At 33.6% G+C, this 16,545-nt stretch overlaps 1 protein-coding gene, 1 long non-coding RNA gene and 1 pseudogene across 2 annotated transcripts; 1 reads left to right on the top strand and 2 right to left on the bottom strand.

Annotated features, from left to right (window-relative positions):
• Positions 1 to 1,250: 1,250 nt before the first annotated feature.
• On the top strand, positions 1,251 to 2,804 carry LOC125206723. Its single transcript, XM_048105960.1, has 3 exons — positions 1,251 to 1,695; positions 2,418 to 2,737; positions 2,783 to 2,804. Exons 1-3 carry the CDS (start codon positions 1,303 to 1,305, stop codon positions 2,802 to 2,804), a joined length of 735 nt encoding a protein of 244 aa, XP_047961917.1. The 5' UTR covers positions 1,251 to 1,302.
• A 97-nt stretch (positions 2,805 to 2,901) lies between these two features.
• On the bottom strand, positions 2,902 to 11,706 carry LOC125206724 (annotated as a pseudogene).
• Positions 11,707 to 16,147: 4,441 nt separating this feature from the next.
• On the bottom strand, positions 16,148 to 16,545 carry LOC125206065. Its single transcript, XR_007173895.1, has 2 exons — positions 16,468 to 16,545; positions 16,148 to 16,373 (listed from the first exon to the last, which is right to left on the bottom strand). It is a non-coding gene; the product is annotated as an uncharacterized LOC125206065 (long non-coding RNA).

A 16,545-nucleotide genomic window follows, 5' to 3' on the forward strand; every position in this document is an offset into this window, starting at 1 on the left:
GCTGAAAACATTATTCAAAAACCGAATAATTCAATCAACGAATCATAAAACCTAATTAGCAGCACCGAAATGGTAATTTCCTCGTATCAATTTCCAAAATTCGCTCAGAAATACCTGCTCCAAATCCCCAGCAACATAATGAGATAATTTTTTTTGAACAGAGTAAATATATAGGTCATTAACATTTCACTAAATTAATTTGATATGCTTCCATCTAATCCTAATCTGTCATATTTATTAACTCTCTCCGTCCCACAATAAGAATCAGATTTTGCCATTTCGGTTCGTCCCATAATAAGAATCACATTTTACTTTTACCATAAATGGGAAGTAAGTCTCAAATTTCACTAACTCACTTCACTCACATTCTATTGTAAAATCAGTATAAAAAAGTGGACATCATATTCTACTAATTTTTTCAACCCACTATTTTTTTACATTTCTTATAACTCGTGCTCACACAAAATGTGACTTCTATTGTGGGACGGAGTATTTCCTCCATCCCATATTCACCTCTTCCTATTCTATTATATACTCCCTCCATTAAAAAAAAGCATATTTAGGATGACACAGAAATTAATGCATAATTAGATGAGAAGAAAGGTAGTTAAAATAGTACTCCCTCCGTCCCGGCTAAGATGACACATTGCTTAGCCGGCACGGGGTTTTAGGAGTTATTGGTTAAAGTGTTTAATTGAAGAGAGAGAAGGTGAGTGTAAGTATTAAAGTAGAGAGATAAAGAAAGATGTATATTTTAATAGGAGTGAGAAAAGTGGTTGAGTGTATTAATTGGAGAGAGAAAGTTATCAAAAAAGGAAATGTGTCATCTTAGTTGGGACAAACTAAAAAGGAAAACGTGTCATCTTAAGCGGGACGGAGGGAGTAGTATTAATGAGACCTACATTATTATTAGTGTTTAATGGTGGATTCTAGTGGTATAAGTGGTAAATAAATCAATATAAATGGAAATGAAATAGTTTTATATGACAGACGAAAAAAAGGTGTCCTCATTTTTATGGGACGGAGGAGGAAGTAGTATTTATTAATTTAAATTATAAACAAAATTATAGGGTTCATGATCTTATGATCTTATCACAAACCATATTAAGCTGCAATTAATAATTCGGCCCAGTACTTTGCGGATCGGCCCAATACCCAAATAGCCTAGAATAATCCGGATCCTTTCATGGGCAAACCTGCTCATTTCGGATCTAACCCGAACCCGACAAATTTTGCAGCTTCTGCTAATCTGCTATCAATCGAATTTGGGAAGAACACAAATCTTCGCAACAAAAAAGTTCCATGGGAAGCCGTTCAAGAAAATCACGCCACCGTAATTCCTCCCCGGAGCTGTCGACCTCCTCCGCCGATACTTCATCCTCATCCGCCGCATCGTCTTCCGAGGATGAGCTCGATTCTTCGTCGAAATCACGGAAACGACGTCGTGGCAAGGACCGTCACCGAGAGGAGAAGCGGAGGAGTAAGAAATCGCGAAGAGATGAGGAGAAGAGTAAGAAGAGGAAAAAACACAGCAGGAGAGATAGAGAGAGGCATAAACGAAGGGATAGGAGAAAGCGGAGGTATGATTCGGAGGATGAGAGCGGCTCCGAGTCGGATTCCGAGCTGGAAAGTCCGGAGAGCGTTGTTAGGTTTATACTAAAGGAATTTCCTGGCGTTGCTGGGGATTTGGAGCAGGTATTTCTGAGCGAATTTTGGAAATTGATACGAGGAAATTACCATTTCGGTGCTGCTAATTAGGTTTTATGATTCGTTGATTGAATTATTCGGTTTTTGAATAATGTTTTCAGCATCGCATTGAATTCGTTTTGAGCAAGTGTTGGAATTTAGATCAAAGTAGGTTTCATAATATTTTAGGTTTAATTTTGTGATGCTTAATGGTTTGACAGTTTTCTTTCATTCTTAGAGTAGTGTGAATTGCCTCGAAACTGGGATTGACAGAGGTAAAAGATCATCATTAGCTTCAGTTGTACTCTTTAATTGTAATAGTGTTAAGTATTAGATGTCGTCCTTATGATCTTTGCCACCTTGAGTCTTGCAACTTAATCAAGATACTTTCTTTGATATCGACACTGTTGGATTTTAGAGGTTTTGCTTTGTGGAGGTTTTAGAATTAGTTTTTATCCTTTTGGTTCGAGTCTAAGGGATAATATTAAGCTACAAGATGATTGTGGGGAATCTCTTATATGAACTTGTAATGGGAAGTTGAAAATTAAAGAAAAAACCCTTGAACTTATGATTCTACTCGTGCCAAAGTCAGTTAGATTGAATTTTTGCTTTATGATTTCTTTTCTCGCCTGCTTTTGACTTCATTTTGTATCCACAATCATATTTTCTTTAACAAAGTTTATATAAGTATTCTGTGAAGTTTCCTTATTATACATGGTGCTTTTGTCTAGCTTTTGCGAATGATTGACGAAGGACAAGCCGTTGATATAAGGGGATTATCAGAAAAGTCATTGGTCAAGCATCTTCGGAGGCTGTTCATCTCCTTAAACCTCAAAGAAAATGGTGATAAAGTTTTTCTACTGCCAGATAAGGCGAGCCCTACGCTAGATATTGTTGGTCCAGTTATCCTATCTTATAATCAACCTCATAAAGTGGATGAACATCTAGAGTCACATAAAGAGGCAAAATCAGTGCCACCAGTACCAGAAATGGAGCCTGTGACTAACAATGTGGATGATAAGAAGGAAGATCATGTTGGGCCAAGAAGGAGGTATCTAATTTGGTTATGTTATTTGAGCTGATCTCTATTATGCAGCTTAACATTTATTGATTGGTGAATTAGCAACCCGTCTATATGCATACAGATTCTGCACAGGCTGAACTGGTGGTCTCGCGTTCTGCTCATCCAACTGCCTCTGCATGTTCGCCATCTGCTCACGGAGTTGACGAATAACAGGATCCTGGATCCTCATTGTTGTTATTCTCCTCGTTGTCCTCATTGTTGTTTTCAAAATTGTTGTTTTCCTCGTCCGCCATTAGGATTGGAGACCGCGGCTCGTACTGTATGAGAGATGGAAGTGGAGATGACTAAGTGACGGAGTTCTCTGGATAGGAGAAGGTAGACGCCTATGACCGGATGAAGATACCCGAATCCTTTGGTTTAACCTCCTCTGTGCGTTCCTCTTCCTGTTGGATGTTTCGATCTCAAGATCGATTGGCTCTAAAGGTGGACCTTTAGAACGCGTGTGCATACAACCTGCCAAAGGAAACACAAAGATTAGAGAACTAAAAAAATAAAAATAAAAATAAAGCAAATAAAATCCAGATTAGTAATCTCTATTGTTATCACGATATTAAGCTATATTGACACAAAATTGTCCCCGGCAACGGCGCCAAAAACTTGACTCAACTTATTTTAACACAAATGATACCCGCAAGTGTACGGGGCTAGTGTAGCAATTAGCAAGCAAGAGTATCGTATCCCACAGAAACAAATTTGTATCAACTTAACTACCACGAACAAATGTTGACTACTATCTAGAGAATCGGGAAAAGTTTGGTTTTTTTCTAACACTAATAAAAGCATATAGTAAGCAAATAAACAAGTAAAAGCAAATAAACACGGAATGAAAAGATAATATGGAGAAAATTGTAGAACTCAAAGATCCGATGCACAATTCCAAGCTCTTATCCAATCAAATTGCCTTACCTTTTGGTGTCTCTAGAATTACTAAGTCGACCACAATTATAAATTAAACCCCCTCCCGAGGTGAGAAACCTGTAGATTAAGTGCTAGGATTGAAGTCCCCTTCTAATCCTAAAACCCCTAACTCCCAAAAGCTCGATTAGGTCAAAGACCTCACTCAAAACCTCAACTCTCCCGAGTTTTATTGCATTAAGGTGTGAATTATTCCTATTTCCAGATTAATTATTTCATCTCCCGATAAATTTAATTATTCCTACACAATCAAGTGGTGATCAGACAATTGAAAGGAATAAACCCAAGAATAATCAAATAACTACAAGAGCAAGGCAAGAACAAAATTAATTGGATAAAAACTATGAAATTAATGCATCTTCACCAAGAATTCTACAAAAAGGTGTTTAGCTACTCATGTTCATGGAGAAAACTAAGTTTAACACAAAGAATCCGAACAAAAACATGAAAGATAGATACTAAGAACTCATGTGGAACGAATCTATGGAATGAAGTCTTCAATCTTCCGATTTGGAGTCTTCAATCTTCAATTCTCTCTCTAGAAGTGTTCTTGGAGGTGTGTGTGAGTGTTGGAGGCGGTAAGTGTAGAATGATTCTCGTCCCATCCAACCCTATCCTTTTCTTCTCGTTTTTCCACTTCAAAAATCGCGTTTTCAGCTTTCAGACGCGTCAAACAGACGTACCCGGCTGGGTAGAATTTATGAACTGTAAATTCACCCGGCCGGGTGACCATTTCAGACCCCTTTCTGAACTCGACACGCTGTCTTTAGGATACCCGGCCGGGTGGAATATTTGTGCTGTAAATTCACCCTGCCGGGTGTCGTTTTTCGGCTCCTCTCAAGTCCTACCCGGCCGGGTAGAGTTTATAAGAGTAAAACTCACCCGGCCGGGTGTAGCCTTTAAAGGCCCTGCTGCCTCCTATGCACAATCGGCTGGATTTTTGCCTCTTCTTTATCTACTTATCCTAGAACACTCAACAAACACATGAAACTCCAAAAGATAGGTTAATTGGCTGGAAATAGACAATTCAAGCATCAAAACTCAACATTAAGCACCTCAACATACCAATTAAACCGACTAAAACATGAGTTTATCACCGCCCCCGCTTTGGCTCCCTTTGTGCCTCTTCCACCCCCGAACAACACGTTGTGGACCCTCTTGGGTCAACTCTATTTGAACGATACGTCTAAGATGACTCCGGAGCAACTTGCAACACATGAGCAAATGATCCGGGGTCTCAAGAGGCAATCCGGGGTCTTCCACGTGTGTAATTTTTATTTTATAGGATTTTAATTATGTATTTTTATTTTTAGTATTTTAATTATGTAATTTTTAATTTTTTAGGATTTTAATTATGTAATTTTTATTTTTAATGTATTTTTATTATGTAGAAATGTTTTTAATAATTGGAGTATTTAAATTGAATAATAGAATGGTGAGACCCTTGAGCTTGTCTTTAGCTAAGAGCACGAATGTGAGTGTTGTGCTCTTAACTAAGGACAAGGAGTAAAAGTGGATCCGGGCCCACTTCCGTGCTCTTAGCTTTTTCTCTCTACTTTATTAACTCTTTTACTTTATTCACTTTCCGCTTTACTAACAAAACCTCATTTCCTTAAATCCCGTGCCGAAAAGTTTGTGGTAACTTATCTTGGGACGGAGGGAGTAGTACTTTGTTGAATGAGAAATTTACTTATATAATAGTAATAAAGTTTGTTGAATATCAATTTTAGTAATTGCTCCCACCGTTTTATGTTAATAAAGTTATTTTTCTATTTCGAAAAATTCCAATATAACTGAATTATTTCTATTTTTGGCAAAAAATAATCTTCTCTCTCACTTTATTCACCTTTCAGCTCTCTTACTTTATTTCAGTTCCATCTATCTTACTTTATTCACCATACACTTAATATACTATTCTTAATTTCTATGTCCCGAAAAAATATCTCAATTAACAAGGAACGGGGAGGAATTACAATTTACTCCTATCATTTAAAATTATTTTAACTAACAGTGTTATTATAAAGTAATGGGAGTATTTTATTATTTTAAAATTATAATTAGAGCTTATTTGTTGAATAATATATAAATTAATGTAATATTTCAGTTCTAATTATTTTCTACTAAAATTTAACAAATTTGAAAATACATTATACAAATTAGCATGACATGAAACGATAAGTTCATAACGAATAGAACATGATATTATACAATTAAAATTTGATATCAGTATAAAATATGATATCACAATTTAAATCTATATAATACTCCATCCGTCCCCAAAGAATATGCAATTTGGGGTTGGCACGAGTTTTAATGTTAAATTGGTAAAGCAAGAAAAATGTAGAGAGACCAAGTAATTAAAATATTGTTAGTGGAGAATGTGTTCACCTCATTAGAGAGAAAAGCCTTTCCAAAATTAGAAAGTGCATATTCTTGTGGGACGAACTAAAAAGGAAATAGTGCATATTCTTGTGGGACAGAGGGAGTAATATTAATATAATAATTTTTAAAAATTAAATAATTATTTAAATTTTGTTATAACAAGCTTTAACGCTACAATATCAAGTTTTAATCGTATATGCTCAGGTCAATATCAACTTCTCGTGTCATGTCAATCTAATTTGTATAATGTGTTTTCAAATTTGATAAATTTTTCAAAAATAAATTAGAACTGAAACATGATCACATTAATATATAGTCCCTTCGTCTCTTAAAAATAGACCATTTGTCATTTTGGGATGTCTCTAAAAAATAGACCAATTCTATTTGAGGAATTTTTTTTATCCTTATAGAGGCGAGAGGCGAGTCTTCAATCACTTTTTTTATATTATTTTTATAAAATGACTGAATTGTTGTTGACATGGCTTGAAAGTATAGTTGACATTTGGTTATAATTGTTGTTGACATGATTTGTATGTGTTGTTGACATGACTTATAATTGTTGTTTACATGGTTTCAATGTATAGTTGACATGGTTTTATGTGTAGTTGACATGGCTTATAATTGTTGTTGACATGACTCATAATTGTTGTTAACATGGTTCTATGTGTAGTTGACATAGTATGTAACATAGTTGACATGGCTTGTACGTGTAGTTGACACGATATATACCATAGTTGACATGACTTATATGTGCCGTTGACACGATATGCACCATAGTTGACATAATTATATTAGTTGTTGATATGACTAGTATATATAGTTGACATGATTTTTAATTGTAACTAACCTTAAAAACATGAATTATAATTGAGCATAATTAAATTATATGTATAAGTAATCTTAAATTATATGACTACATCTCTATGTGTAAGTAATATTAAATTATATAGTTGGATGGGTTTTAAAACTATTATTGTGGATTCTGAATTTTGAACTTAGCAGTTATATCAAATGTTAATCAGTTCAACAAATTGTATTGAAATGTCAACAACCTATAACCAAATGTCAACAATTTATAACCAAATGTCAACAGCTTGTATAAAGTGTCAACAACTCAGAAAACAAATATTATAATTAATAAAGAAAATTATAAGATAGATGTCATTAGAGAGCAAAATCAAATATCAACAACTAATAAGAAAATGTCAATAACTTTTAGTATATGTTAACAACTAAAAAACAACTCTGATTGTTGTTGACATGGCTTGTACGTGTAGATGACATGACTTATAATTGTTGTTGACATGGTTTCTATGTATAGTTGACATGGCTTGTACGTGTAGTTGACATAGTGTGTAACATAGTTGACATGGTTTGTACGTGTAGTTGACACGATATGTACCGTAGTTGACATGACTTGTATGTAACGTTGACACGATATGCACCATAGTTGACATAATTATATTAATTGTTGACGTGGCTAGTATATATAGTTGATATGATTTTTAATTGTAATTAACCTTAAAAATATGAATTGTAATTGTAATTACCCCTCCAGGCAGGATTGGGGCAGCCTGGACGCCCTCATCAGCGAGTAGCACGAAGGCAAGTCTGACTCCAACTTGTATTGAAATGTCAACAACTTATAACCAAATGTCAACATCTTGTATAAAGTGTGTACAACTCAGAAAACAAATCTTAAAATTAAAAAAAAAATCATACATTAGATGTCAATAGAGAGCAAAATCAAATATCAACGAGTCTTGTTAGGTTGAGATTTTTTAGTTTAATTGAGAATTGAGATGCATTTTCAGCCACTCATTCACAATTTTCGCGCAATGTCAACTACTCAAACATTATGTCAACTAGGGGGTATAATTGTCATTTTCGCGATGTCAACTACAGAGACATTATGTCAACTACGATGTCAACAACGAACATTATTTATGTCAACTACGATATCAACAACAAACGTTATTTATGGCAACCACGATGTCAACAACAACCGTTATTTATGTCAACTATTATGTCAATAATAACATTTTACAAATAATTAATGTCAACAACGAATATTTTCATGTCAACGACCTATATTATTTATGTCAACAACAATGTTATACATATAATTCATGTCGTTGAAGTCGGATTTGACTGCAGAACAATACGACAACGATCCAAGGGCCTTTGCTGCGAAGTCCACTATACGCTCCCTCACAACTGCTTTAGACTTGTTAAATGTCACCATCCCATAAAATAGTTCCTGTTTTAATTTCCAATCAATCAATCAATCTCAAGTGCAGTTAGCATGTTATGCAGCATTGCAATCTTCAACTAAGTAATTCGAGCTTTATACTACACAACCGCGCTTGAAAAAAAAGAACCACACACAAGAATTCATGAATTATAAGATCAAGAACTGATGTAGGAGATTCACAATGTACCTGATGGTGGAAAAAAGGCTTCCAATACATGGAATGTTGATAAAGAGTTGATCTTATTAGCTATATGCAGAGCCTTAGAAGTTGCAAATGGATTATCATGGTAACTGCAATCCAATCAGATTCATCTCTCAAATTATGCAAATTGCATAAGCAAGCAATCATAAATTAGAATAACAAATTCTACAACATAATGGGAAAATATGTAAACAAATTGAAACAGATAATGTCAACTAACATAACTTAATTGACCCACACCAGCACCAACATCTCAGACATCATATCATGGACTCTCAACCCTATCCATAACACCTTCATCCACCAACAAACACCAGAGCAGAGGCTGTTCAGACAGGGGAGGTTGCATTTTGCATACAACTATTTTGTATATCAACAAAATGTCAACAAAGGGTATAGCTACATAGAATATTTAACAGGTAACATACATCATGCATCCTATCATGGACTCTCAACACTATCCATAACCCCTTCCTCCACCAACAAACACCACAGCAGGGGCTGTTCAGACAGGGGAGGGTTCATTTTGCATAAAACTATTTTGTATATCAACAAAATGTCAACAAAGAGTATAGCTACATATAATATTTAACAGATAACATACATCATGCCAACAGATTTGCATTTATGTCAACAAAACATCAATTTAAATATCAATAGTGCATTTATGTCAACATAGTATAATTCACCAACATAACACAAAAAAATCATGTTAATGAAACAAAATATCAACAAAGAGTATAGCTACAGAGTATAATTCACCAACATAACACAAAATTTGACAGGTAACATACATCATGTCAACATATTTGCATTTATGTCAATAAAGTATAATTCACCAACACAACACAAAAAAATCATGTTAATGAAAATCAAACCAAATTACCTCCACCATCGTCGACGTCGACTCGGAATAAGATGAAGAATCCATCATATAACACTTAGGTGTTGATTATGAAGTGAAATCGAAGCTAAAGATGAAAAAGCAAAAAAAAATAAAAATTGATTAGGAAGAAATTTGACTGGGCATCAACAAATAAAACATAAAAACAGAATCAAAGTCGATAAAATCGACCTAAAAACTCCATATTCAACACCAAAATCCTTCGATTTGTCTTCTGCTTTTCGAAAATTGATATTCTGAGGAATCGTCGAATCAGATATCGTTCAAATAATTGAAATCGTCTGCATTCTAATTTTTGAGTCAATTGAATCAGAAATCGTTGCAATCAATTGAATCAGAGATCTCACGAAATCGAATTCTCACCAAAATCGCAATTAAAAGCTGAAGAACCCTAAATTAAAACACGAAATGACCATTATACCCTTTCATATTAAATTAATCTAAAAATATTTACTTGTGTGGCAAAATCTAGACCACTCATTTAATAAAAATGAGTGGCTGATATTGCATCTCATTTCTCAATTAGCCTAAATAATCTCAATTGATCACAATCCTATATAGTATATCTATAATATCTATAATAATATTCCAATATAAGAGAAAATTGAAATCCCTATTTAAGTTTAATTGGTTATTCCTCTTACAACCAGTTGGTTTTAGAATAGAAACCTATGTATATCTATCATGGTATAGCAGAGTGTCGCCGATAGTCACCCAACTTTAATTGAACCAACAGTATATCCACTAAAACTGAAAAAAAATGACTGAACCAACAATATATCTGAACTTTAAACTAAGGCCAATTTCATAGATGTTTGGTCCAACCAATATAGAAAAACAAGTCCAACCTATCTAGAAAAACAAGTCCAATCCCTTCAAGGTTTAACTTGGAGATTCAAGAATAACTATACCAATATCCACATCAAAGAGAACTAAAATCCCTATATAAGTCTAATGAATCACTCCTCGTATCACCAATCGGTTTTAGAATCGACCACTATGGATTTATACCAATTTATGCATATCTCTCTCTAGCTTCTTCTATATCTATACTAGATTAGCCTGCACCTTCTTTGGCAAAAGTTTCATAACCATATCAAATAGAACACTTTCATTACCTTCCCTTCGCAGAGGTTCACTCAACATCGAAATAGTGGTGGCGCCAAGTGTGCATCCTCCTCTAGCAATCATCTCTTTCAATACAAGAATCGCATCGTCCATCTTGTTCGATTTGGGCAAACAACCATTGGGCAAACAACCATTGTTCACCATTTGCATCATCAAATCCTTAGCCTCTTCTATCCTCCCTTCTTCACAAATTGCACCAACAAGAATTGTACATGTTACAACATGCAAATTTTTGGAAGGAAGCTCGTCAAACACATCCTTTGCCCGTCTGAATTTACCATCGCACGTTCTATACAATGAGCACTGCACAAGCCACATAACAAGATAGCGTAAGTCAATACAGTTGGATACACTTGTAGAGCTTCCATCTCTTCCAGCAACTTCAAGCCCTCTTCACACCGGCCTTCACAAAATAAGGCCTCTAGCATTATGTTATAAGAATCCACATTGCACTCTAACCCTTTCCTGCGAAGCAAGGTAAATAGGCGATAAACTTCATTAACTTGTCCCAGTTTGCAGTACCCGTTCATCAAACTAGTGTAGCTTCTAACATTATGCTTGATGCCCGATTTCACTGTAGTTGGAAAATGTTTCTAGCTTTTGCCATTTTTCCTAGCAAACAATATCCATTCATCAATGCAGTGTATGTTGAAATGTTAGGTTGGACATCAATTTGCTTCATACTAGTTACCAACATATGCTCAGCCTCTTCCATCCTTCCCTCTCGGCATAGAGCATCTATAAAAATAGTACAAATGACCACATCGGGGAAGACCTTATTCGATATCATCTTCCTCAACGAGCCTCATTATCTCTTCTATGATTGCATAACCCCTCAATTACAGTATTATATGTCACAACATCCGGTGAAATCCCCTTATCACCCGAGGAGGAGAAAAGTCGAAGAGCTTCGTCCACCTTACTGTCTTTGCACAAAGCATCAATAACTATGGTGTAAGCATAAACATTCCAATCGATGAAGCAATTCAAGCGCCTCAAGAGTACCACCGGCTTTGCATAACCCGTTAATCATAGTACTTTCACCCAAAAATGTCCTCTAAACAAATACTTTTTTTCTTTTTTGTCATAGAGGATAATTTAGGCATACACAAAATTAGTACCAATAGTGATATTATAATATCTTCTCTCATTCTCCTCACTCTTTATACTATTATTATTAATCAATATTAATATTATTATTTTGATGTTATAAATTAATAATTAATTTATTTTTTAATATCATTCAAATATACTTAATTATAATTATAATCATAATTATATTTAATTATTATAATAATAATATTACTATTATAAATTAATAAATAATTATAGTATGATTACTTAAATTATGAATCATATAATAATAATTATAATTATAATTATTTGTTTTATTATTTTATATTAAATTAATAACTAATCAATATAGTGTTGATAAAAATTTAAAATTGTGAATTATATTCATATGAAATAAAAAGTTGAATATTTTTAGTTAGGTGTTTCAACCCTAGAATGAGTATAAAATAATTTAATAAAAAATTTTCAATTGATTTAATTACTTTATATAATTATTTTAATTAGGTGTTTTATTCTTGATTTATATTATGGTGCAATTAGATGTATGTATAAAACACTAAAAATAAAGAAGAAAAAGAAGAGAAAAGAAAAAAAGAGGAAACATAAATTAAGGAGAAAAAAGAAATAAGAAAGGAAGATAAAATACTAAAAAGAAAGAAGAAAATGAAGAAAAAAGAAAGAAGAAAAAACTAAAGAAGAAAAAAAAGAAATAAGAGGAACATGTTTGGTACCTATTTAATTGAAATTTCCTAAAATATCCGGCATAATATAAATATTACATGTTTGGTACCTAGAGTTATTTTTGTCATAGGGTACCAAAAACGATACTCCTCCGTCCGCGAATAGAAGTCCCGTTTTTCCATTTTAGTCCGTCCGCGAATAAGAGTCCCGGTTCACTTTTACCATAAATGGCAATAGGGTCCCACCTTCCACTAACTCATTCCACTCAAATTTCATTTAAAACTAATATATATAAGTGGGACCATTATTCCACTAACTTTTTTCAACCACTTTTCTTAACATTTCTTAAAACTCGCGCCGTCCATAAATAGGACTCCTAATGGCAGACGGAGGGACTATAAAATAAAGATCAGGTACTATTTATGTGCGAAAGTGAAAGATCAGGTACCATTTATGTAGTTCACTCAATTAAAAATATAGAGATCATTTTTAGATACGGATTAATTCATTTTAAGATTGTTTTAATTCATATGAAAAGTATGAACTCATACGAACTAAAATGATTTAAAAATGACATCTATGTCATGAACTAAATCGATTAAAAATTGACCTGGTTAATATCTGAAAATTATCTTCATTTAGTTATTTGGTTAGTTACTATTTTTTTAACTACCCTATTTAATGTTCTTGAGTTATCTAATGCATCTAAGTATTGAGTAAGTAACATTTTAATAAAACAAATATGGAAATATTTGGAAATAGTAAAACTAAATTTGACTTATACTTCTTATTAGATAAAACATGAAAAAAATACATTTAATTGAAATATCAAAATAGTCATTTAGACTAGCTCTAAATTACGAGTTCGTGAAAATTAAGAGTAAAATTGTTTGAGTGACTATTTTTTTTTAATCTTTACATCTATTTTTTGTAAATAAAACATAAATTTGATTATTTTAAAGTAAATGTCAATTAATGTAGCAATAATGATAGTTCTGTTACAGGATAATATAGTTACTTGCATGTACTACAATATTTTTATCCATATTATATTTTGTAATACTCTTAAAAATAGGCCTAATAATGGGTGATAGTACATGTTTTAATAAAAATATACTTTTTCCATCCCATAAAAATATGTGCACTTTCCATTTTCGTCGGTCCACAAAAATATGTGCATTCTATTTTTGGATAGTTATATCAATTTAATAATATATGTCCCATTATCCACTAACACTACTTTAACAGTACAATTCACCTCCTCCCTCTTACTTTACCATACCATTCTTCTTCTCTCTCTTACTTTACCAATTTTATTATAGTTCTCGTGCCATACCCATTATTCATATTTTTATGTGACGGAGTTATTAGCGTAATATGTGTCGAAACGGTTTAAAATTTTAAAGTAGTTTAATTAATGATAACGATTTTAAAAGGTATTGCTAGTGGAAAGAGTTGTATAGTACTACTCCCTCCGTCTCTCTGTAGTAGAGACATTTCTTTTCGGTACGAGATTTAAGAAAATTTGTTTTAAATGAGTTAAGAGTTAAGTATAAGGTGAATAAAGTAGAAAGGAAAAAGGTAGAGAGATGAAGAGAGAGTAAAGTACTTTTTGTCAAAAAAAGAAATGACTCAGCTACAGTGGGACAACCCAAAAAGAAATACGACTCAGCTATAGAGGGACGGAGAGAGTATTATTTTTAAAACAATAGTAAACTAATTAAATGTTAGAGTTTGTATACTAAAAATCACGTTTCGAGTGATTGAATACTGTAAAACTTTTATTTTATTTTCCAATGAATAAAACATATTATTTTTGTCATAATGTTGTTATGTTTTACATTTAATGGATGTTAATGCATGTTTAAATGTATAAGTTAACTTAACAAAGTCTAAGTCTTTGTTTTAGTAGACCGGTTGTGGGCGTCGTCCACTTTAAGGTAACACGGTCAGTTCTAAACAAAGAAAAAGATGAATTTCACAACCTAGTTGGAATTTGACTATCCATCGAGAAAGGTTGCAATGTCAGTCCGCATATTTCTAAGCCTTACTGAAATAAGATGACATTAGTGTGGTATAGCACTGAACGGATCTAACAGCAAGACTTGTCCTTATGCTATCTACTGAAAGGCGAGGTCTTGATAAATATTTGTTTCTTAATCAATGTAGGTTAGCATTGAGCATACGGTATTGATTATGCATTACTTTAACTTATCAAATGGTGCGGGTTTTTCGTAACCCAATGATCCTGATATATTGGGTAGTGGTGATCAATATCTAGCGGTGCTAGGATTGCTATTATATTGAATCGTGCGTGAGCTGAGTCTCGTTTGTTAATGTCCCCAAGAGGAGCGCGAAATAAGGTTTTATTATTCGGAACCTAGCTAGTTGGAGTTTGATTACTCTATGAATAATAAATAAGCGTTTCATGCTAAGTCCATTCTTGGAATTAATAAGAAGTTAATTAATTAAGTCCATAGCAGACATTAATTAATTAATGGACATTTTTATCTTAAGCGCGGGAAATGAAAGTTAAACGGAAACCCGGATTACGTGTAATTTCGGATTTGGATGGGGAGAGTTCAATATTACTTCTGTAGTGGCTGCTCGTAATATTCCAATTATAACTTATATTAAATTGTGGGTTCAATTTAATTAGTAAAAAGTAAATTGGATGAGCCCATATCCAAAACCTTCCATAGATCTCTGTCTTGGCTCAAAAGGAACTTAATATAACTAATAAATCTGTTTTCGATAAGCGCATTAATAGTGTACATAGTACGAGTATTGAACTTAGTTAGTACGAAATTCTTATAACTTTGGATTTTGTACGAAAAGATGCCTCGTCTTTTTATGGATTAATTAAGAGGTTTCTTAACTTCTACCGATCGAAGAAGAGGTGCACTACGAAACTCATGAGCTAGGATTGCTATTATATTGAATAGTGCGTGATGAGTCTCGTTTGTTAATGTCCCCAAGAGGAGTGAAATAAGGTTTTATTATTCGGAACTTAGCTAGTTGGAGTTTGATTACTCTATGAATAATAAATAAGCGTTTCATGCTAAGTCCATTCTTGGAATTAATAAGAAGTTAATTAATTAAGTCCATAAAGCAGACATTAATTAATTAATGGACATTTTTATCTTAAGCGCGGGAAATGAAAGTTAAACGGAAACCCGGATTACGTGCTAATTCTTCGGATTTGGATGAGGGGAGAGTTCAATATTACTTCGTAGTGCTCAGTAATATTCCAATTATAAGCTTATATTAAATTGTGGGTTCAATTTAATTAGTAAAGCTAAATTGGGATTTAGCCCTATTATCCAAAACCTTCCATAGATCTCTGCTCTGGCTCAAAAGGCCAACTTAATATAAATAGGTGAATAAAGGAGGCAGAAATCAACACAATTTTTATATGAAAAATTCAAAATTTTCGTCCCCCAAATGAAGGAGATTTCGAAATTCATTCGTCATTTCCCCAAAAGGATTTCTTCTGTCTTCTTTATTTAAGTCCTAGTATTCTGGTGAGATCAGCCCACACTCCGATCGGAGTACAGGCTCGGGAACCGGAGAGAAGATTTGTGGTCTAGTATTCAAAGCGTCACGTGGAGAAGCAGCTAGCCATCTTCAATTCTTTGGAGAATCAAGGAGAAATATAAAACGATTTAAAGGACGTAACCAAATTTCAGGACGAAATTTTTATTAAGGTGGGTAGAATGTAACACCCCAACTTTTGGACATCTTTTAAGCTCTTCTAAAAGGGACGCCGAATGGCTAGACAAATTTTTTTTTTAAGATGATCGTTAAGACGATCAAAGGAGAATTGGACATTTAAGATTGATCAAGAGTATTTTCAAATTTCGTTTAGTACAAGAGAACTTAAGCCCAAAATAAATAATGGATTAAGAACCTAGAACAATCATACAAAAATGTGCACATAGATTTTGGGCCTCTTCTTAGCAAGCTAAAATATCCTTTTCTGCCCACCCTTCTTCAACCTCGGCCCATGTTGAATCCAGCCTTTGGGCCCAATTCAGCCAGCTCAACTTTTTCCCTACAACATCTGCAAAGAGAATACAAAGTCATTTAATACCAAGACCTGCAGCATTCAGTTAAGGAAAAGCAAGTGAGGAGTTATTAAAGATGAGTACACCTACACAAAATGTCAAAAGTAGTTAACAAAGAGCCAAGCAAGACCTAGCTGTCCCTAATCAAAATCTTGACCAAATCCCAAT

Source organism: Salvia hispanica, chromosome 2 (genome assembly GCF_023119035.1).
Source record: "Salvia hispanica cultivar TCC Black 2014 chromosome 2, UniMelb_Shisp_WGS_1.0, whole genome shotgun sequence".
Classification (NCBI taxonomy): Eukaryota; Viridiplantae; Streptophyta; class Magnoliopsida; order Lamiales; family Lamiaceae; genus Salvia; species Salvia hispanica.

What these genes read in the sequence shown, in the direction of transcription:
- LOC125206723 (XM_048105960.1), top strand. Translation starts at nt 1,303, where the DNA reads ATGGGAAGCCGTTCAAGAAAATCACGCCACCGTAATTCCTCCCCGGAG. An exon ending in TTGCTGGGGATTTGGAGCAG is followed by an intron (nt 1,696 to 2,417) that starts GTATTTCTGAGC and finishes GCTTTTGTCTAG; the next exon opens with CTTTTGCGAATGATTGACGA. An exon ending in CATGTTGGGCCAAGAAGGAG is followed by an intron (nt 2,738 to 2,782) that starts GTATCTAATTTG and finishes TCTATTATGCAG; the next exon opens with CTTAACATTTATTGATTGGT.